This window comes from Panthera pardus, unplaced genomic scaffold (genome assembly GCF_024362965.1).
Source record: "Panthera pardus isolate Hobbes unplaced genomic scaffold, ASM2436296v1 HiC_scaffold_22, whole genome shotgun sequence".
NCBI lineage: Eukaryota > Metazoa > Chordata > Mammalia > Carnivora > Felidae > Panthera > Panthera pardus.
In genome coordinates, this window is record NW_026526788.1 from 12,359,842 (window position 1) to 12,384,399 (window position 24,558).

At 40.9% G+C, this 24,558-nt stretch overlaps 1 protein-coding gene across 1 annotated transcript in view; it reads right to left on the reverse strand.

Annotated features, from left to right (window-relative positions):
• Nucleotides 1-822: 822 nt before the first annotated feature.
• MINPP1 (multiple inositol-polyphosphate phosphatase 1) overlaps nt 823-24,558 on the reverse strand; it is a 46,825-nt gene continuing 23,089 nt past the window's right edge. The window contains exon 5 of the mRNA XM_019430046.2: nt 823-2,198. Within this exon, the coding sequence (XP_019285591.2) occupies nt 1,802-2,198 (397 nt within the window). The 3' untranslated portion in view covers nt 823-1,801. The remainder of the gene's footprint in view (nt 2,199-24,558) is intronic.

Sequence of the window (24,558 nt, forward strand, 5' to 3'; positions counted from 1 at the left end):
AAATTCTTTAGTCGATGTGTCAGACACCAAGTAAATGTTAAGGGCTTGTAGAATAAGCCCCTTGGAAGAACTACGTCCATTCTATTTTATATACTTATATTCTGAGTCTAGTGTACGTACATATAATGCGTACTCAAGTACTGATGTATTGACAATATTAATTTGTGACAATCAGGATCGAGGAAAATCTTCAAGAGAAGACACGGCAGTTAAAGTAAATCCCTCATTCAAGAATGAGATGTATAATATGTCCTTTCACAGAAAATGGAGTCCCCGCAACAATACTGCCAGTTTCCATGAGTCAAGCGGCAAGGGAATGGTGAGAATACTAAATTTTATGCTGGTTACCCCGAGGCACAGAACACAAAAAAGTCCTTAACTGTCCTTATTTGGATCTACAAACAGGATGATGGACATGAACGCTGGTTATAGTATTCTCTTCTTTGCCCATTTACCAAAAAAAAAAAAAAAAAAAAGAGAGAGAGAGAACACCACACTTTTGCAGGCACAATCAGAGGCATATTGGTACACCAGGAGTATTTACCAGCTAATCATCTATTTTATGAACCTAATTCATTTGAGGATCAATCATCAACAGATGGTCTATGCAACTTCTTTTATAATTTCAGTATATAGTTGTGATACTTATCTAGATTTTTAAGAAAATGCATTTCCATTTCTCTTAAAGTGGAAATTTACTTGAGGAAATTTCTATCAGAATAAAACTGCCTTATATTGCCTGATTTAGTCAAAGCTGCTTGAAACTCCAAGTTTTTACCATCATTTACTGCCTGTATCAACACAGCAGAAAAGACCTGATAATAAAGTCACAAGAATTCTGTTTATTATTATAGCAAACACTTTCACAGCATCTGACAAAACTCAGAAGTATCTGAAAAATGGGTTCAGATCTACGAAACTAAGCCAGCCAGGATGAAATCTTTATGGGGGGTGGGGAGGGAAGGGGGAGAATGGAAAAGCAATAAATAACCAAAAGATACATTTCACATAGAGGCAAAATATAAAAAGAGGCAAAGTGATAGAATGAAAAAACAAACAAACCAAACTGCGAAGCAACGGACTAAGAAACTTTGATTCTTTCTGTCTTACTCGCTGCTAATGGTCCCCTTTGTCCCTCCACCATTACAAATGCAGAGCAGCTAAGGTAGTAATTAAGGAATGGCCTCGCAAGACTCACCAGGAGGTCAAAAGGAATTACTGAAAAAGTGTTCAGATACTTTATAAAATATCTGTTTTATTATACTCTGTCTTCCTTCGGTGAAGGTGTCCTGTGAAAATCACACTCTATTTCTTAATATCGTTTCAAATCCTTCACTAGAGAGGCTAGCTTCTTCCAGAGTGACGCTCCCGGGGCTCCGCCTGTTTTCCGCGGCAGACGGATGACAGCAGAGCCGTGCCACCTGCGGGAAAGCGAAGGGCAGCACAACCGTGAAGTTACGATCATCCCTGGGGCAGACGCTGTGACTCCAGCACCCTCAAGGATCACTGTGAAATCATGTTGTGTCAGTGTGAGAGTTCTTCTACAAATAGGAAGAATCTAATTGCTGTCAACACGTGCAGTGCCGGCTATTTTTCCCAACAGACTTTTCCCCCGTAAGACAGCTGCCCCGGGAGGACCGCTGCTTACACACCCCTGTCCAGATTCAAAAAGAAACTCGACGTCTTTCTGTGAAAAGACAGCAATACACAAGTACTGGGAAAGCTTCCTGCAACCGCGGCTTGCCCAGCCACTCCAAGCGCGGGGTCACTCCCTGACGGACGGAAGATCCTGTCCGGTGACTCATAGCTCATCAGACGTGTTGTTCACCTTTGGTAATTCACACTCGTCACTGGCGCGACAGCTCTGGAGGAGGTCCCTGTAGTGCTCCTTGAGATCCTCATATAGGGAAGCAGTTTCCTGGGAGTGAGCCAATGGCAACACCTTTTCATTCAATAGCATCTGCACCCGGAACTCTTCTTTGGGGGTCTTCGCATTCTTACAATGGTAAAGCACAAACATGAGGTTCGAGGCATAGGGCACAATGTGGCCACTTCGGAACTTCCGATGCATCTGTTCCTTGTAATTGTAAGCCGTCAGGGGCTCCTTGTCTTTGAAGTAGCCCATGAGAGAGAGCAGTGGAAGAAGGGTCTCCGCGTGACCGAACTGCAGGACGACTGGAGAGGAAACTGGCTGAGACCTTGAAAGACAAATGGAGAAAAAATACGTGTATGTATTCATGTCGTGGAGGTAATATCTACAGTAGTGAGAAGGAGCACACAACGTTCTCACCTTTTCAAATCTTTATGTACAGACGCCAACAACACGGCTAAGGTTCTGTGTGGCTGAGAACTGAATGTTTCACACTCAGGGTTAAGTTCCCAGTTCAGGATCGCTGTGGTATTGCGAATCCATCTAAAACACTGCACACACGCTCTTCTTTACATAGAGAGAAGAGAGTCTTCACTAGGAGATTAACGACCTCGAAGCAGATGTGGATTTCAAAAGTGTATGGCCCTTCCGTGAAGGAAACTGAGCACACTGGCCCTTAGTAAACACTGATTACTCCACGGAGGGCTTCTGAACGAACCTCAGGCGCTACCGTATCTGTATCTGGGAAATGGGGACAAGCAATACTCAGTCAAGGTCTTGGCTCAAACCTGTCTGAACAGTGAATGGTAACTCATGTACTCCTTCAATGTTTTATAAGACCTGCCTTGGGCACTACATTGGGAAGAGAACCACAAAGGGCAGAGAGACAACCTGTTCCAGCCGCCCGGCCGTGTTTGTGGCTGGAGTGGAGTCTGCACGGGGCCAGCAATACAACAGCTTTCCACACCATGAGCTAGGTCACCTTTTTTTACTGCAAGTTTTCTACGCCTTCTATGCCTTTTCTTGGTAAAGGCTTTTTTTTTTTTTTTTTTAAATATATATACAGCAGCAAATGACTTAGTTTTCCCCCAACTTTAATAGAAAGAATATAACTTTTCTCTTAAACAAAATCTGTAAATCTACTCAAACACACTGAGCCGTCTAATCGATTAGCCTGCCAGCCCCACACCAGATTACACACTTGGGGCACCTGGGTTTCCCAGTGGACAGCAGCATTTGAGCAGGTTTGGACCTTCATGATTCCCCACAAATTCAGACAGAACTAGAGAGCAGATCCCAAACCCAACGAAAACATTTACAAATAACAGTAGGGAAAGGTTTTCTCAGTGAATCACCAACAGCCTCAGACCTGAACATGATCAGTGTCCGTGTGGAAAAGCGTGTTGAAAGAGCTCACACCTGGTCGTGGGTGCTAAGAGAACTCACACCCGCAGGGTGCAGAGAGAGCTCACTCCTGGTGGGTGCAGAGAGAGCGCACTCCTGGAGGGTGCAGAAAGAACTCACACCTGGTGGGTACTGAGAGAGCTCACACCTACAGGGTGCAGAGAGAGCGCACTCCTGGTGGGTGCAGAGAGAGCGCACTCCTGGTGGGTGCAGAGAGCGCTCACTCCTGGAGGGTGCAGAAAGAACTCACACCTGGAGGGTGCAGAAAGAACTCACACCTGGTGGGTACTGAGAGAGCTCACAGCTGGTAGGTACTGAGAGAGCTCACACTTGGCGGGTGCAGAGAGGACCACGTCAGACCTCTCCCAGGGCTGGAGAAATCTAGCCACCGGGAACTCTCGAAACAGCCACTCCAAGGCCCCATTCTAGCCCAGAGGCTGCACACACTAGAAGCTGTGGGAGGGAGTCAAGACTGAGTCGGACAGGGACAGCAAAGGCCAAAAAAAGCGCCAGTCGGATCAAGGTCAGGGCAGCAAACCAGAACCAGGAGATCTCAGAAAGCAACCTGCCATTTTCTGAACAGCACACACATATAGTACCAAAGAAGGGAGCCCCAGGAGGTTAAAGAAGCAACCTGATGTGAGCCGCCTTCTAAATATTCAGAGAAACTAAATGCACATTAAAATGAGCGATAGAAAAGTAAATAGAAGAATAAGGAGCAGAAAAACATCCCTACAAAAAATAAAAGTATACAGTACTAGAAATACTCAAAAAATACATAGAAACTGTAACATACTATTTCTCAATTATCCACTACTCTGAGATTAATATTCTCTAAAAGGGAATAAGCACTTTAAGAAGAGGGAGTTGGGGGGGGGGGTTACTCCCTCTTCTTAATTGGTGTATTTTTTAATTCAGTCATCTAAAGTATTTAAAATCTGTATTTATTTCCAAGAAGCATCCCCTTAGGCCCAAAGTTACAAAGCACTATCATTTAGACCACAGTTATATTTGGTTTCATCTGCATAACTAGTTTTGAATTCTGCATTATTTGTCAGTCTTTAAAGATTGGGTGGATCTCAGATTCTGAAAAATCCACAGATTTTTGGCTCCTCTTGAAAACCTGAAAGACCTGACAACATATGCTCCCGTAAGGCAAAAAATAAGCTGAACAGGAATAAGGGTTACTCCGGAGAGGACATATATACCCACAGCCCAGGACATCTATCACTGCACACTGTCTAACCAAGATGGATTCATTCATTACTTACCTGGTGCCTTTATACATTTGAATAAATGCAAGCCAAAGCTAATACCACTGCCATAATGTAAATATAATGGAACTTAACAGTAATACATAATAAGTAAATCATGTAAAAATATAGTTGACCCTTGAACAATGCAGGAGTTAGGGGCACCAAACCTCTGTGCTGTCGAAAATCTGTGTACCGGAGCACCTGGGTGGCTCAGTCGGTTAAGCATCCGACTTCCGCTCAGGTCATGATCTCGCGGTTTGTGAGTTCGAGCCCCGCGTCAGGCTCTGTGCTGACAGCTCAGAGCCTGCAGCCTGCTTTGGATTATGTGTCGCCTTCTCTCTCTGCCCCTCCCCCACTTGTGCTCTGTCTCTATCAAAAATAAATAAATGTATTAAAAAAATTTTTAAAAAATCTGTGTACCACTTTTTGACTTCCAAAAACTTATCTACTAGCTTCCTGTTGATTGGAAGCCTTTTTGATGATAACATAAACAGTTAACTGACTGTTTATCATAGACTACTGATTGACTGTATATAATACACTGACTGGAAGCTTTTCTGATAACATAAACAGTTGATTGCTGTTTTTTATAATATGCTATTGACTGTATATAACACATAACACATTTTGCATGTTACGGTGTATACATACATAATGCAATATATTACATATTTTGTATGTTATATGCATTACACGCTGTATTCTCACAGTAGAGAAAAGAAAATGTTAAGAAAGTCCTAAGAAAGAGAAATCACATTCACAGTACTACACTGCATTTATTGAAACACAAACAAACAAACAAAAAACAACGCCCATGTAAGTGAACCCACCCAGTTTAAATCTGTTGTTGTTTGAGGGTCACCTGCTCTGGTTTACGTTTTAAGTCATCTAGTACAAGGAAGCAACTGCAAAGCCAGGACAGGCTCTCATCCTGATGCTCCATTACCGTTATCCAAAGGATCCATCAGGATGGGAAGAGGTCAGGAAGGATCGCAGCAATACCTCCAGAGTCCTGCAGAAAGATCAGTCAGCGACCCTCCTCTCTTCCCCACTGAGGAACTCCAACAAATGTAAGACAATATACGATACAAAATTTTCTAGTTTCAACCAATTACAGCAAGATTATCAACGAACTATTTTACACTCTTTTTCTCTATCAAGCCTTCGAAATGCAGTGTGTACTTCACGCTCACAGCACATCTCCATACAGACCAGCCCCATTTTCAAGTGCCGAATGAATGAGCACGTGTGGCTCGTGACTACTGCGTAGAACTGTATACAGCATACCCACATAGGAGTTTATGACAGACAGTGGTGACGACAGCCCTATATACTTGGACTCAAAAGTCAATCAGATAAAGAGAAAATGGAAAGAAAGATATGAGACAAATAACAAGCACATGTATAAAAAAATGCGTGCTAGGGAAAGGGAAGAAACCAACACGGCTATGTACAAATCATGAGTCCAAAGTCGCAGTAATGACATCCAAGCTACAGAAAAAATTAAATTTAGGTTGGGACCCACATGTAAGTTTTAAACCTGAAGGCCCTTTATGTAGAAAGAGCAATCAAACTTCGTTTTCTGTTTTGACTTGCTTTACTGTCAGTTATATGTTAAAATCAGCTATTTTTTAGAAGAAAGTTGAGGAAAACTATGCTTTGAAAATACTCAGGAATTTTATGGGAAATCAAGTTAGTTTATATATTAGATTTACACAGGGAGCTCTGTTAACAAAAATAAATGTCTTCTGCCATTTGATACATCTAAATTAAAAAAAAAAAATGTTTTACATTTATTGCAGCATTATTTATAGCGGCCAAGATAAGGAAACAGCCCAAGCGTCCATTCACAGATGAATGGATAAAGAGGTGTTCTATACATGTGGTATATACACACAATGGAATATTACTCAGCCATAAAAAAGGACCCATTTGCAACAATGTGGATGGACCTAGAGGGTATTATGTTAAATGAAATTTAAGAAACAAATGAACAAACGGGAAATAAAAGAGACAAAAAACCCCAGACTCTCGAATACAGACAACAGACTGGTGGTTGCCAGGGGGGAGGTATGCGTGTGATAGCTAAAGTAGATTAAGAGGTACAAACTTCCAGTTACAAAATAGATAGGTCACAGAGATGAAAAGTACAGCATAGAGAACATAATCAGTAAGGTAACGCTGTCGGGTGACAGATAGTGGCTATACTTATGGTGACCACTGAATAAGGTACAGAACTGTTGAATTATTACATTGTACACCTGGAACGAATATAACACGGTATATTAATCATACTTCAATAAAAAAGTATTCCAGGCAAATAGTTAATTCACCAATAGTTAAATTCACCAATACAATAATAATAACTTGAGACAAGGATAACTACTGATTATGGGGCGAAAACTAACATAGCCTTCCCCAAAACAGTCTTAAACACGGAAAACACTAATTTGCTTAGAAATCCAAATGTGTACGTAGGAAATACGGAACTTACAATTATTTGCAGGTTGTATTTTCTACAATAACCAGATAAAAATATTTTAAGCTTATAGGGGTGACAGGTCCGATCATTCCCTGCCAAGTGCCTGGTACCATGCTAGGTGTTTTTTGCTGTTTGTGCTTATCTGTTTTTAGAAGGGGAGGAAAAAATAAGAAAGGTTATAAAGATGAAAGAACAAAAAATCCGAATAAAACATGTTCCTGGCTCTTGCAGATTAGCACTCGTGTGTTAAGGGAACTGAACAAAAGGAAGCAAACCCTCCTGGCTGGGGAAGAGCTGGGTGAACTTAGAGGAGACGGTGTCTCAGCAGGGTCACAGATACATTCCTAGTAAGTCTTACAACAGAAATGCTGCCCACTGTGGCTCAGTAAAGGGTCACGGCTGGTTTACCCTACGACGTGGATATTATCATCGCCCGTTAACAGACGAAAAAACTGGGGTTAACTTACTTATCTAAGTGATCTCTTAACTCACTAGAAAAACACTAGCTATTAATTTGTTTCATTCATCAATTTGTTTCATCCACACCTGAAAAGAAGGATCATTTCATGGGCTGTATGTAAATCAGTCATAAATGTGTGTGCACAAATCTTTATTGAGCATACAAGACACTTAATTGGTTTGGTTTATGGCTTTTCAAAAATGTCAAGAAAGCAGACTATCAAAAATCTGGCTTAGAGAAATTTTATCCCATAGAGAAAAAGCTTATTAAATAGAAAAGAATGCCTTAGGATATTTTATAAAATATATTATCAACATGAACATAAAATTGAAACCCTGAAGTAGCCTAAAAATTCTTTAAGCACTTTCAAGTTTTACACAATTTTAAAAATCTCTTTCTTGATTTTGGCATTAAAAAATTTCAGGGGCACCAGCGTGGCTCAGTCGGTTGAGTGGCCAACTTCGGCTCAGGTCATGACGTTGCAGTTTGTGAGTTCAAATCCCATGTCGGGCTCTGGGTCAACAACTCAGAGCCTGGAGACTTCTTCGGATTCCGTGTCTCCTTCTCTCTGACCCCTTCCTGACTTGTGTTCTCTCTCTCACTCAAAAATAAATAAACATTTAAAAAAAAAAGAAAAGAATTCAGAGCTCACTAAATGTCTAGGTTGGGTTAAGGCAGAAAGAATTTAACACACTCTTAAATAAGGTAAGAAATCTAAAAGAATGTTAAGTATTTTTTGTACTAACTCAAAAGTAGTTCCATTAAATTATAGCTCACAATATAAATCACTTCAGTTTCCAACATAATTGTTTTTCTTCACTATTTTATGTTTTCCTAGCCAAATTCATCTTAGTAATCCTTAATGGTTCCAGTGTTAAAACTAAATGTAATAATGTAATCTTCTTCAAGACTCCCCAAAAAAGTAGAAGTAAAACGTCTAACTTATAATTACGAGGTATAAAATTCCAAAGAATAAAGCCAATAATTTTTCAGCCATTTTATACTCTCTAGTACAAATCAGGGATCTCCTTATAGTTAAGAACATCAGAATGCTTTTTTTCTTTTCTTACAATGATTAAGCAACACGTAAATTGATTTTTTACTTTATTGTTTGAAACTCAACTGCCAAAATATCAAACTCTAGGTATACATTTTTTTAATGTTTATATATTATTTTGAGAGAGAGAGTGCGCGACAGAGCCCGATGCAGGGCTTGAACCCACGAACCGTGAGATCATGACCTGAGCCAAAGTTCACAAGGCAAAGTGATACCCCCCAAATTGGAGACACAGACAGCGGGCATCGGGGCATGGTGGGAAAACCTCAACTGTTAGTGACGAATGGCTAGGGGCTCAATATGGGCGAGTCAGAGTTAAAAACATCGAGGGACCCTGGGGAGCACCCACACTTAGTGAGTGTTACCTCCAGGAACCCGGCCAGGTCCTCACAGTGAATCCCTTCTTGTTGCTGGCAGGGGGAGGGGAAAGGAACCATTCTGAAAGACACGGAGCTTTCTATTCCTCTTAACAAGGCCTACCCTCAGGAGAAACTGTTCTACCAGAGTCTAACTTACCTAGGGGCAGGGAAATACCCAGTTCTAGCCACCTCCACCCGTCCTGTGCCACCTAAGGATGGGGAAGTGAGAAGCACTGGTGCCGTTCACAGCCTGAGCCACAGACTCATCAAAAGGCTGAGACCTCATCCCAGGTCTACAGGAGTATACACCTCACCACCACATTACTAAGGGCTTATCTACCACAGGTCTTTGTATCCAGCACGTCATGCCCACTTTAAACAAAAAAATTACAAGGTATACTAAAAGGCAGAAACATAGTTTAAGGAGACTGAAAAAACATCAGAGCCAGAATCAGGTATGGCAGATAAGGGTGGAATTACCAGGAATTTTTAACTATGATTAATATGTAAGGGCTTCACAGGCGCCTGGGTGGCTCAGTTGGTTGAGCATCTGACTCTTGATTTCAGCTCAGGTCATGATCTCATGGTTCATGGGATCGAGTACCACGCCACATGAGCATGCAGCCTAAGATTCTCATTCTCTCTCATTCTCTCTCTCTCTCTCTCTCTCTCTCTCCTTCTGCCCCTCTCCCCAGCTTGTGCGTCCACCCCTCCCATGATAAAAAAGAAAAACAACAACAAATATTAACATGCAAAAATGGATGGATAATGTAAGTAGGGAGATGGAAATTCTAAGAAAGAATCAAAAAAGTACTAGACATTAAAAACATGGCACAGAAGCGAGGAATGTGTCTGTAACCTGGACACAGACAGAATCTCCAAGTTGGGGCATAACAACAGAAACTTCCCAAACTGAACAGTACAGAGAATAAACACTGGGAAAAGCAGAACAGAATATGCAAGAACTGTGGGGCCATCACAAAAGGTTTAATTAACATGTGTAATGGGAATACCAGAAGGAGATGAGAAAGACAGAAAATGATGCAATATTTAAAGCAATACTGACTGAGAATTTCCCCAAACCACAGATCCAGGAAGCTCAAACGGCAAGCAAATAAAAACAAAAAACCACAAAAAAACCACCCACTGTACCTGGGCATACCATATTCAAACTTCATAATATCAAAGATAAAGAAAAAAATCTTGAAAGAAGTCATGCAAGCAAGACAGTGAAGTATTTCTGTATTGAGAGAAAAAGCCCACCGACATAGAATTTTGTATCATGCAAAATCATCCTTCCAAAGTGACAGAGAAATAACGGCTCTCTCAGACAAAAATTGAGGAAATTTGTTGCCAGTGGACATGCCTCACGAGACATGTTAAAAGAAGTTCTTCAGAGAAAGGGAAATAGTTGTAGGTCAGAAACTCAGATCTACATAAAGAAAAACAGTGAAGACGAATAAGTGAAGGTAAAATAAAAATGTTTATGATTTCTTTTTTTTTTTAATTTTTTTTAACACTTCTTTATTTTTTGAGAGACAGAGTGTGAGAGAGGGAGAGGCAGAGAAAGAGGGGAGACACAGATTCCAAAGCAGGCTCGGGGCTCCGAGGTGTCAGCACAGACCCCGACGTGGGGCTGGAACTCACGAACCGACAGATCATGACCTAAGCTGAAGTCGGACACTTAACCCACTGAGCTACTGTATTTTTTTATTCTTAACTGACCTAAAGATAATAATTTGCTCAAAATAATAATAGCAATAACGCACTTGATTATATATGCGTGTTCATGCGTGCGCGCGCGCACACACACACACACACACACGTATGTTTATGTGCAAGTAAAATGAATGGCAGCAATGACGCAAGGGACAGGAAAGAAGACTGGGAACAGTTTGTTATAAGGTGCGTGCACTACCCCTGAAGTGCTAACAGTGTTATCTGAAAGCAGACTTAGGTTAGTTGTGCAGGCATATGGCAAATTCTAGGGCAACCACCAAGAAAAGAAATACAGCCGATATGCTATGAAAGAAGAGGAAATGGAACGATACAAAATCCTCAACTGAAACCACAGAAGTTAGAAAAAGTGTGGAAGATAAAATCGGAACAAAGAACAAGGGCAAGAAACAGCTAATTGTAACAAATATGGTAGGTATTAATCCAACTGTATTAACAATCACTGAAAAAGTCAACGGACAAAATATACCAACTAAAAGACACAGATTGTCAGAGTGGACCAAGCACAAAACCCAACTACATGTTACCTACACGAAACCCACTTTCAATGCAGATTAAAAGTAAACTCACAGAGACAGATATAGCACGCTAATGAACACTGATCAGAAGAAAGCAGGAGTAGCTATATAAATTCAGACAGAGCCAACTGCAGAGCAAGGAAAGTTATTAAGGATAAACAGGGCATTGCATATTGATGAAGGGGTTACTACTCCAAGCAGATAAAATATTCCTTAATGTGTATGTAGGTATGTGCCTAACAGAACAAAATGCATGAGGCAAAAACTGACAGAACTACAAGAATAAACAGATCAACTCTCTCTTATAGTTGGAGACTTTAACAATCCTCTACCAGAAATGGGCCAATCCAGCAGGCTAAAAAGTCAGTAAAGAGAAATTAAGCTCAACAAGACCGTGAATCACCTGGATTTAACCGACATCTGTAGAGGACTTCATCCAACAATAGCAGATTATACATTCTCCTCAACTTTACATGGAAGATTCACTAAGAGACCACATTTTGTGACACAAATCACATCTTAAAAAATTTAAAAGAACAGAAATTGTGTGACATTCGCTCAATGGAATGAAACTAGAAATCACTGACAGGACAACTGGAAAACCCCCAAATACTTGGAGGTTATACACCACACTTCTAAATAACACATGGGTCAAAGAAGAACTCTCAAAAGAAATTTAACTCCAAAGAAATTCGCAAACATTTTGAATGAAATGAAAATGAAAACACAACTTATCAAAAATTTGTGGGATGCAGTGAATACAGTACCTATAGGGAATTTGATAGCACTTAATGCCTATATTAGAAAAGGAGAAAGATCTAAAATCAACTATCTAAGCTTCCATTTCAGGGATGTAGAAAAAGAAAAGCAAATCAAATCCAAAGTAAGCAGAAGAAAATAAAATTAAAAATACGAGCAAAAATCAGTGAAATTTAAAACAGAGAAATCTTTAGAAAAAAATGAACAATATCAAAAGCTAGTTCTTTGAAAAGATCAATAAAATCAGTAAGTCTCTAGCCAGGCTAAAGAGAAGGCACAAATTATTAATATCAGAAAAGAAAGAAAAGAGATCACCAAAGATCCCGTGAACATTAAACAGATAATAAAGGAATATTATGAACTCCATACCTGCTAAGTCTGATAACCTAGATAAAACGGACCAATTCCATGAGACACAATCTGCCAAAACACAAGAATAGATGATCCAAGTAAGCCTATATCTACTAAAAACTTGAATCAGTAATTACTAACCTCCCAAAAGGATTCCTTCCAGAAAGATTCACCGGTGAACTCTACCAAACCTTCAAGGAAGAAATTCTACCAATTTTCTACAAGCACTTCCAGAAAACAGAAGCAAAGAGAAAGAACTCCTAACTCATTCTGAGACGAGTATTACCCTAATACCAAAGTTAGGCAAAGATACCCCTAGAAAACACAACCAATCAATATACATGAAGACAGAAGCACACAAAAATCCTAAGCAAAATACTAACAAGTTGAATCCAACCAACAATGTATAAAAAGAATTATACACCCCAACCAAGTAGGATTTATCTCAGGTGTCAAGGCTGGCTCAATATTCAAAAGTCATGCGAACAATCACATCAACAGGCTAAAAAAGAAAAATCATGTCATCAAGAGCTTCAGAAAAACCATGTGACAAAATTTAGCACTCAGTCATGATCAAAATTCTCAGCAAACTAGGAACAGAGGAACTTCCTCCACTGGATAAAGAACATATGCAAATAGCTACACTTAACATCATACTTAATGCAAAGCTTTCTTGCTAAGATCAGGTACAAGGAAGGCAAAGATGTCTCTTCTCACCACTAGTTTTCAACATCATACTGGAAGTCTTAGCTAACACTCCAAGACAAGAAAAAAGGGTATACCTATTAGGAAGGAAGAAATAAAACTGGCTTTGTTTGCAGATGACATGATTGTCTATGTAGAAAATCCAAAAAATCAACCAAAAACTCCTGGAACTAATAAGTACGTATAGCAAGTTTGCAGGCTACAAGGTTAATACATAAAAGCCAACCGCTTGTCTATATGCCAACAATAAACAAGTGGAAATTTAAAATTAAAAACACATTGTTGTTATATTAGTACCATCACAATGAAATACTTAGGTATAAGATAAAATATGTCTATGATCTATATAAGAAAAAGTACCAAACTCTTATGAAAGAATCAAAGAGAACTCAATACCGTCAAAATGTCAGTTCTTCCCAATTTGATCTATGGATTCAATACAATCCTAATAAAAATCCCAGCAAGTGATTTTGTAGATAACAACAACTGATTCTAAAGTTTACACGGAGAAGCAAAACAATATGGATGAGCCAAAACAACACTGAAGGAGAAAAAGAAAGTTGCAGGATTGACACTACTTGATTTCAAGACTTACAGTAATTTTAAAGTAATCAACATAGTGTGGTCCTGGCGAAAGACAAACAGACCAATAGAAAGGAACAGAGAGCCCAGAAATAGACCCCTATTAATAGAGTCAACCGGTCTTTGACAAAGTAAAGATCAGAAAGCAAAGGTAATACAATAGAGCAAAGACAATCTTTTCAACAAATGGTGCTGGAAGACCGGACGTGAAAAAAATTGCACCTAGACACAGACCTTGTACCCTTCACAAAAATTAACTCAGAAGGATCACAGACCTAAATGTAAAACTCAATACTATAAAACTCCTGGAAGATAACGTAGGAGAAAAACCTAGATGACCTTGGTATTGCAAGGACTTTTTAAATATAACACCAAAGGCGTGACCCATTTAAGATAAAATTAATAATCTGGGCTTCATTAAAAGTAAGAATTTCTGCTCTACTAAAGACAATGTCAAGAGAATAAAAAGACAAGTCACGGACTGTGGGAAAATATTTACAAGAGACATATCTGATAAAGGAGTTACCTAAAATATACAAAAAACTCGTAAGACACAACAATAAAAAAAACAACCAACCCTCTAAATGTAAAAATGGGCCAAAGGCCTGAACAGAAAACCTGAGCAAAGAAGATAAACGGATGGCAACTAAGCATATGAAAAGGTGCTCAACATTATATATCATTAGGGAATTGCAAATTAAAACAATGAGACACCACTCCACTATCAGCAGAAGTCCAGAACACTGACAATGCCAAAGGCTGACAACAGAAACTCTCATTCATTGCTGGTGGGAAAGCAAATGGATAGAGCCACTGTGCAAGTCAGTTTGGAGGTTTTCTCACAAAACTAAACATATTCTCATCATACAATCCAGCAATTGTGCTGCCTGGTATTTATGCAAATGAACTAAAGAGTTATGTCCACACAAAAACCTGAACGTGGATGTTTACAAATTGTCAAAACTTGAAGCAACCAAGAAGGCCTGTTGGTAGGTAAAGGGGTAACTAAACTGTGGTGCATCCAGATAATGAAATACTACTCAGTTCTAAGAAGAAATGCAATATCAAGCCATCAAAAGACACAGAGGAAACTTCAATGCGTATTACTAAGTAAAAGAAACTATTCTGAAAAGGCTAGCTATTGTACAATTCCATATATGTGACATTCTGGAAAAGGCAAAACTATGAAGACAGTATAAAGATCAGTAGTTGCCAGCGGTTGGGGGAAGGGAGGGATGAACAGGCAAAGCACAGAGGGTTTTGAAGGCAGTAAAACTATCGTGTAGGATATTACAACGGTGGGTAGATGTTGGTGTGTATCTGTCCAAACCCAGAGAACGTAGAACGCCAAGAGTGAGCGCTAATGTAAGCGTGGACTTTGGTGACCATGAGGTGTGTCAGTGTAGGGTAATCAAGTGTAGTGAAGGTCCCGCCGTGGTGTGGTGTGTGTTGGGGTGTGGGAGGGAATTTATGGGAACTCTGTACTTTCTGCCCGGTTTTGCTGTGAACGTAACACTGCTCTAAAAAATTAAGTTCGTTAATTAAAAAAACAAAGGAACAAACTACTACCACGAGAATACGGGTGACCAAAAAAAGAGTATATTCTCCCTCCAAAGAGCTAATACAATTCCCCTTTAAACAGCTGCTCATGCGTATACGTGTTTGCCCCCTTTTAAGACTTACTCACATCTCAGTTTTCTTTGACAAAGTTAAGCAGCATTAATGTTAAATAGAAAACATATTGTATTTCTATCCTAAATTACATCCACGCACTAAAAGTAGGGACTTGGATATCTTCAATTAGTGGAGACTAAAGAGCTGTGGAGTTTGTGTGGACATACGCACAAAGGGTTTTTTGTTTGTTTTTCTAGCTCTAAAGATGACAGAGCAAATACCTAAGAGTATTTATTTATGGCCCTATTTTTATCAGAAGCCGTTAAAGATATGTACCAGGTTCTGTAAAGTAAATCAATAATTTCTCTGAAGTTAAGTGGTTCTATTTCAAGAACACCCCGCTCTTTGCTCCGTCTCCTAACAGAAAATAAATCTCAGAAATGCTCTGGGCCGTCCGCTAGGAACTGATTTACATCCAGTGAGGCCCGCCTGCTACTGAAAGAACCAAATCCCCGGCTTCTCCTTGAATACACCAGAGTCCTGAGGCGGCGTAAGAACTTTGGTGGGTTTCATTCCCAAGCTTCTTCAAAGCAAAGCTGGCCTATGATTAAGCCCGAAATATTGGCAACGGAAAATGGGTAGGACGTGTGTGTGTCTGAATGAGGAAGTAAGGGAGGGTGCGTGTGTGTTGGCGTGGGGGGTCAGAACACGAGGAATGAGAGACTGTAATGTGAGGAGGATAAAAGGGGGGGGAAAACACCACTTCTCAGTTTATTCGATTCCTAATTTAAGACCACGGCACATAATTTTTTTCATTGGACTGTTGAAGGCAATCCAAAGACACTACATCCCACTCTCTCTCTGATTCCGTGTGGCCTTCTCTGTCGTGACCATCCCAGGAACAAGGTTGGGAGGTTCAGGGTGTCCCCACGGGAGGTACCAGGTTCTCATCTGTAACAAAAGAACGCAGTCTTCTGGCGGAAAGACGTCAGTGTTGTTAGAGCAGGAGCCGCCGGGCCCTCGGTACTGAGGCACGGATTCGATACCTACTGAAGCCGTAAGCTTCTGGGGACACACGACCACTGAGAATCTGACTCAAGGACTGGGACTTCATCCCTGAGAAACACACGAACCCACGGAACCGGGAGTACAGCCTTGGGAGCCGAGACTCCCTGCGCTGCGTGTCAGTCTGACATCCTGAGGGACAGCGCGGCACGTCCGACCCGCACCTGTTTGTGTCTCCTGCACCACGTGGGCTCCGGGGAAGCCTAGTAATCTTACCCTAATGAGGCCTGTATTTCAAATGTCTGAGCCGATGAAATCTTTCTGTATTTTCCGTATTCTGATCCATCAACCAGCACAGACTTCTTTTCTTTTTAACCTTTACTTATTTTGCGAGAAAGACAGCACACGAGTGGGGGAGGGGCAGAGCGAGAGGACGACAGAGAATCCCAAGCAGGGTCCACACTGTCTGCGCAGAGACCGAACTCACGACGTTGAGATCACGACCTGAGCCGAAATCGAGAGTCAGGCGCCTGACTGAGCCACCCAGGTGTCCCCAACACAGAGTTCTATGATCCACTGGTCACGTTTGTCAAGTTCACGTCTATCCCTGACTTGTAACAACTATCCTTTAGAATTCTTAGAACGGTCTCCCAAACAACAAGGAATACAAAGACGTGAAATAGGATACCAGTAACTCTGTTCTCTTCTTTTGACAAAAATGCATTTTTATCAAATGCGTTTTGGAATGTTACATTTTCCAAAATGTGACAAAACCACTTTTAAAAAAGAGGCAAGTTTTAGCTTTAAGAAGGAAAAAACATCATAGAAAATGTAAACTATTAATACAAATATAAGGAAACAAATCAATATTCCGTACTAACAAATATAGAGAACCACAGAAATAAGAAAAAGGCAAGCAGATTACCTAACTCTATCTAGCGACGTAAGAATGTAGTTCTCCAAATTAACAGCCCCCTTTTATGTACACAAGTTGGTAAGGAGATTTTACTAAATCTTCAATAAAAAACAAAATTGAATTTGAAGCCTCAAATTACGTTGTTACACGAGGGCTGATGACTATGTCTGTTCAATGTACGCAAAACACCTCAAGAAAGTACTTAAAAGTCACACAAAGAAGCTCAATCATAAAAACAACTGATAACTGCAGGTTTTTCCTCTACACGTACTCAGCTCAGATCTTCCTAAACTCTTAATTCGTGTTTCACTCTCAACCAATACGACACAGAGTACATTTTTAATTGCGATCCAGGAATTCAAACCCAGCTTCAGACAACTCAGACAATTCCCATACTTACGTAAGGACACAAACGTTAAGTGCCAGACACAGGAGATGCTCTGGGAAGAAAATTACCAGGGAAAAGAGATATTTTTTAAGTCTGTTTATACATCTGACTGAAACATCAGCCCCGTGAGGCATCTGGGGAAGCATCAGTTTGACTGAGAGCTTAGCACAAACGTAGAACTAAAACGGCTTGAGCATAAAGTTTTTTCTCCGGCAAAAATACAACCGAAATAACCCGCTTTCAGCCAAGACAGGGCGACAGGGACCAGATTTACCCGAAGCCTGAAAACCTACATGGGGCGGTGGTTCTGAGGCGCTCAGCACGAGGCAGAGGAGGAGCGAGAAAAGCTAAGTGGCTCCCCCAGCTCACCGCCCAGGGTTTCCAGGTGGCAGCACAGGGAAGGGGAGCCCGGGCGGAGCGTGACCGCCTTCCCGTGTGGATGAGACAGGACCCAGAGCTCAGGGAGGCCACACTGGCCGGAATTCACAGGACCGAGTTCCAGAGAAGAGAGACCGGCAGGGACCCACACCTCGAGGCTGCAGCTGGCACCGATCCGCACACACTTGAGAAAACCATCCAAATCCAGGAAAAAACACTGGGAAGGAACAGGTGAAACCATTCCCAAAGCTAACCCAGGGCCAGGAGTAGTCTGTTTCCCATAATGCAGACTAGGAAAACCTCCCAACGTACAGGGACCAAACACACGCTCGGGGGCACCTGCCTCCATAGCGGGGCACCATCAGCCCAAAAAGGACATTTTTACAAAAACAAAAAGGCAGACCCCAGACTAGGAGAATATATCTGTAGGGCATAAATCTGAGAAAGGACCTGTACCCAGAATATGTACAAAGAACTCTGACAACGATAAAAGATGAGAAACAACCCGCTTACAAAACGGCTGAAGATGGGAAGACACTTCGGCAGATTACACTAGGGTGGTAAATGAGCACCTGCAAGGGCGGTGCACGTCAACAGTCTTTAGGGAAATGCAAACTAACACTACAATGAGGCGCTACGTGCCCATCAGAACTGCTCAAATTACAAAGACCTACCACACCAAGCGTCAGCCAGAATGTAGAGTAAGTCAGCTCTCACCCGCGGACAGGAAGAGTTTGGCCGATTCTCAAGAAGGGGAAACATTCACCGACAGGGGACTCAGCTATTCTCTGACTAGGTGTCACCCGGCAGGAAAGAAGGCACAGGTCCACAGCAGGACAACCGAAGTTCACAGCAGCTTCACGTGGAATAGCCTTGAACGGGAAACCACCTAACATCTACCACAGGGGGAATGGATCCGCGAACTGGCGTGTGTCCGTATGATGGAATACCATTCAGCTGTAAAAAGGAGTGACTGCCTAACAACCCCTAACAACGTGGCTGAATCTCCTAACCATTATGCTAGAAGAAGTCAAATCAAAAAATGTATACAGTAGATGGTTCCATTATCTAAAATCTAGAAAAAATAGGTTAATCCAGAGTGACAGAAAACAGATCAGCGGCTGGCCTGGGGATGGGGGCAGGTGGAAAGAGTCACAAAGAAATCTTTGCACAGGATGGATATTCCGTTATCTTGCTTTCGCTGGCGGTTTCACGTATATGTACGTATGTAAAAACTCACCAAATTGTACACTTTAAATATGTACCACTTAACTTTACATCAATGATAGGTCAATAAAACCTTTTAAAGAAATTAAAACGAGTATTAAGGGTGGATACACTGAAGTTACTGAAAGAAGTCTTCAGTGACCAACCTCAAGGACTCGTCCCATAAAGCCTTTACCAAATTCCAAAGTTCAAATTCATTCTCCTTTAGCACTTTTTTAAAAACCGGTTTTAGTGCTGTTATATAAATATCCTCCAAACTAGGACATGAGCTCCCTGAGACAGTAACTTAGATGTACACCCTCTACCGCCTGCATAATACACGGGAGTCAGGCGGGCGGACGCTGAGGCCAGGCAAGCACTTAGAAGCAGTTGCTGAAATCTAAGAGAAAGATACTGGCCTGAACTGAGGGCGGAGCGGTGGGGTAAAAAACGTGGAAGGAACAGATCTAAATCTGGAAGCAAAACCAAAAAACCCCACAAAACGACAAATACAGAACGCAACACGGTGAGGAGAGGTAGAAGGTGAGGGAGGCAGAGTCCAGAATGAGGCAGTTTGCGGCTGGGACGCCTGCATGACGGAAGCACGGACTAAAACAGGGACAACGGACAGGAGAGAAAGAGAGGACTGCAGACACTCCTGTGATGCGTAGCGACCACCAACTGTATGTACCCCGTGCTCGTTCTAGGCACCGAGGAGTGGACACCGAGATAAAGTTCCAGACACCACACACCTATGCTCTACGGAGAGTCCAAAAGTTTTTCCCAAAACCAGACGGACATTGGCACAGCCAGACTAGTTATACTTTAATCTTTATTTAGCCAGTTTCTTTCGACAGGCAGCACTCCCAGAGTTTGCTGGAACATCCACCTGGACTCCATGGAACCCTGACTGCAGAAAGGGAGCAAAAAGACCGGCACACACGTCCTGAGGACTTAGAATCTGCACACGTTTCCAAGAACTTTAAAAGACAAGCCCCCCCTCCCTAATTCCCACGGGCCAAACGACCCAAACAGCTATTTAAAATCACCCATTGGGGCACCTGGGTGGGCCAGTCGGTTAGGTGTCCGACTTCAGCTCAGGTCATGATCTCACGGTTGTTGAGTTCAAGCCCCCAGCCGGGCTCTGTGCTGACAGCTCAGAGCCTGGAGCCTGCGTTGGATTCTGTGTGTGTGTGTGTGTGTGTGTGTGTGTGTGTCTACCCCTCCCCCACTTGTGCGGGCTCTCCATGTCTCTCCCTCTCTCGGAAATAATAAATGAATAAACTTTAAAAAATTATAAAAACTAAATAAAAAATAAAATCACTTGTTGCCACGTGAATTTCAATGCTGCCATCTTATGTTAAAATAAGGAACTACACAACGTTAAAAAGCCATACCCTTGTTCAATGGCAAAATCTGAAAATATCAAGATTTGAGAGTCAGTGAAAAAGTAGACAAAGTTAGTAAGTTGAATGATAGTAACAATATTGTAACAATAGTAACAATATTGACAGCAGTCAATTTCAGCCTCTGAGATTATCCATGATGAAATGAAAGCTCTCATCAGGCTAAGCAACTACAGTCCAGAATATAAACCTTATTTTAAAAAAGAAGTGACTTATTGAATTACCCCGATCTAAAAAGATAAAAATATATCAACAGAGATAATGGGGAATGGGTACAGTAGAATAAAATCCATATAGTCTCATCCCTTTAGTAAATCCAGTCTTTTTTTTTAATTTTTTTAATGTTTGAGAGAGAGAGAAAGAGAGCAGGGGAAGGGCAGAGAGAAAGAGAGACACAGAATCTGAAGCAGGCTCCAGGCGCTGAGCTGTCAGCACAGAGCCTGATATGGGGCTCGAACTCACCAACCATGAGATCATGACCTGAGCCAACAGAGGACGCCTAATCGAGTCACCCAGGCACCCCTCCGCAATCTGCTTTTCTAATCACAGCTGCTTAAATGGCAAAAGCTGCTTAAATTTGCTTAAATAGTGAATGTACTGGTTTTAACTTTAATCCCATCACTGTGGTGATGGTTCAAGGAGGAAAATAAAAATCAAGATCCTAATAAGAGTAAAGGACCCTGAGCTTGAAGGGCAGCTATACGCAGCCAAAATGCGGACCCTCGCCAATTAACATTGTTTGTAATCTCCAGTTTTTCTGTGAAGTAAAACCAGGCTCCTAAAATTACGTTGAACAAGTATTCATAAACTCGGAAGCCGATCTCTGAATGACCATGAACATAAAGAGGGAACAGCCTGCCTACGCAGTAGTACGCAGAACGCAAACGTAGCCTGGGGGCTCCACCATGAAGTGAGAGACCTCTCCCTCAGACAACAGGATGACAAAATACTGCTCATAAACATACACACAGACTCTAAACACAAATACAAAAAAGATTTTAAGAGTCGCAAAGAAAAAAGGTTAATGTTCTGATAGAATGGGTCAGAAAAATCTATTGAAGTCTTATCCTACCACTGTGTGTGTGATATTAATGTTGAGGGAGGCTGTGTATGTGGAGGGGAAGGTAGTGGGGAACTCTAGAATTCCCACTCCAAACTGGTGTGAACTTAAAACTGCTCTAAGACACAAAATCTATTAATTTTTTAAAACGCTATTATTCTCTTTGCTGAGCATATGTCGGTTTTCTTTAGAAGTATTCTTAAATGTAGCACTGCTCCTAAAATCCTATCAATCTGCTTTTTTGGACAGAAATATGATAGAAGTCTCTAAATATACCTTCTTCCCTCTATTTAAGAAGATTTAATTTTTTTTAGCTGTTTTTCAAAATTTTTATTAAAAAAATTTTTTTTTAAATTTACATCCAAGTTAGTGAGCATATAGTGCAATGATTTCCGGATTCGATTCCAGTGATTCATCCCCTACATGTAACACCTAGCGCTCATCTCAGCAAGTGTCCTCCTTAATGTCCCTTGCCCACTTAGCCCATCCCCCCCCCACCCACAACCCCTCCAGCAACCCTCAGCTGGTTCTCTATATTTAAGAGTCTCTTATGTTTTGTCTCCCTCCCTGTTTTTATATTATTTTTGTTTCTCCTCCCTTATGTTTATCTGTTTTGTATCTTAAATTCCATGAGTGAAGTCATATATTTGTTTTTCTCTAATTTCACTTAGCATAATACACTCTACATTGTTGCAAACAGCAGAATTTCATTCTTTTTGATTGTCGAGTAATACTCCATCACACACACACACACACACACACACACACACACACAACATCTTCTTCATTCATTCATCCATTGATGGACTTTTGGGCTCTTTCCATACTTTGGCTATTGTCGATAGTGCTGCTATAAACATGGGGGTGCATGTGCCCCTTCGAAACAGCACTCCTGTACCCTTTGCATAAATACCCAGTAGTGCAATTGCTGGGTCATAGGGTAGTTCTATTTTTAATTTTTTGAGGAACCTTCATACTGTTTTCCAGAGTGGCTGCCCCAGTTGGTATTCCCACAAACAGTACAAAAGAGATCCTCTTTCTCTGCATCCTTGCCAACATCTGTTGTTGCCTGAGTTGTTAGCGTTAGCCATTCTGTCAGGTGTGAGGTGGTATCTCATTGTGGTTTGAATTTGTTTTTCCCTGATCATGAGTGACGTTGAGCATTTTTCATGGGTCTGCAAGCCATCTGGATGTCTTCTTTAGAAAAGTGTCTCTTCATGTCTTTTGCCCATTTCTTCACTGGATTATTTGGTTTTTGGGTGCTGAGTTTGATAAGTTCTTTATAGATTTTGGATACTAACCCTTTATCTGATATGTCATTTGCAAATATCTTCTCCCATTCCATCGGTTGCCTTCTAGTTTTGCTGATTGTTTTCTTTGCTGTGCTGAAGCTTTTTATTTTGATGAGGTCTCAATAGTTCATTTTTTGCTTTTGTTTCCCTTGCCTCTGGAGGCATGTTGAGTAAGAAATTGCTGCGGCTGAGGTCAAAGAGGTTGTTGCCTGCTTTCTCCTCTAGGGTTTTGATGGTTTCCTGTCTTACATTTAGGTCTTTCATCCATTTTGAGTTTATTTTTGTGGTGTAAGAAAAGTGGTCTAGTTTCATTCTTCTACATGTTGCTGTCCATTTCTCCCAGCACCATTTGCTAAAGAGACTTTTTTCCATTGGATACTCTTTCCTGCTTTGTCAAAGATTAGTTGCCCACACATTTGTGGGTCCAATTCTGGGTTCTCTATTCTATTCCATTGGTCTATGTGTCTGTTTTTGTGCCAGTACCATACTGTTTTGATGATTACAGTATTGTAATAGAGGCTAAAGTCTGGGATTGTGATGCCTCCTGCTTTGGTTTTCTTTTTCAATATTACTTTGGCTATTTGGGGTCTTTTGTGGTTCCATACAAATTTTAGGATTGTTTGTCTGGCTTTAAGAATGCTGGTGCAATTTTGATTGGGATTGCATTGGATGCATAGATTGTTTTGGGTAGTATTGACATTTTAACAACATTTATTCTTCCAATCCATAAGCATGGAATGTTTTTCCATTTCTTTGTATCTTCTTCAATTCCCTCATAAGTTTTCTATAGTTTTCAACATATAGATCTTTTACATCTATGATTAGGGTTAGTCCTAGGTATTTAATGGTTTTTGGTGCAATTGTAAACAAGATCAATTCCTTGATTTCACTTTCTGCTGCTTCACTATTGATGTATAGAAATGCAACTGATTTCTGTGCATTGATTTTATATCCTGTGACTTTGCTGAATTCACGGATTAGTTCTAGCAGTTTTCTGGTGGAATCTTTTGGGTTTTCCAAATAGAGAATCATGTCATCTGTGAAGAGTGAAAGTCTGACTTCCTCCTTGCTGATTTGGATACCTTTTATTCTTTTGTGTTGTCTGATTGCTGAGGCTAGGACTTCCAATAGTCTGTTGAGTTAACAGTGGTTAGAGTGGACATCCCTGTCCTGACCTTAGAGGGAAGGCTCTCAGTTTTTCCCCATTGAGGATATATCAGCAGTGGGTCTTTTGTTGAGGTATGATCCTTCTATCCCTACTTTCTTGAGGGTTTTTATGAAGAAAGGATGCTGTATTTTTTCAAGTGCTTTCTCTGCATCTATTGAGAGGATCATGTGGTTCTTGTCCTTTCTTTTATTGATGTGATGAATCACACTGATTGTTTTGCGGATATTGAACCAGCCCTGCAACCCAGGTATAAATCCCACTTGATCGTGGTGAATAATTCTTTTAAGGCATCATTGGATCCGATTGGCTAGTATCTTGCTGAGGATTTTTGCATCCATGTTCATCAGACAAACTGGTCTATAATTCTCCTTTTTAGTGGGGTCTTTGTCTGGTTTTGGAATCGAGGTAATTTTGGCAAGACAATTTAATCTTGATTCAGCTACGTAAATACTTTTTAAAACTCTGATCAGTCTTTTAGTATAGAGATAACCGGTCCCTGAAAAGCACCTGCCAGTTTCTTCACAATTACTGCTGTCTCTCCTTCCTCAGATAGAAAAGGAGGCAGTGGCCAACATGATCAGCTGT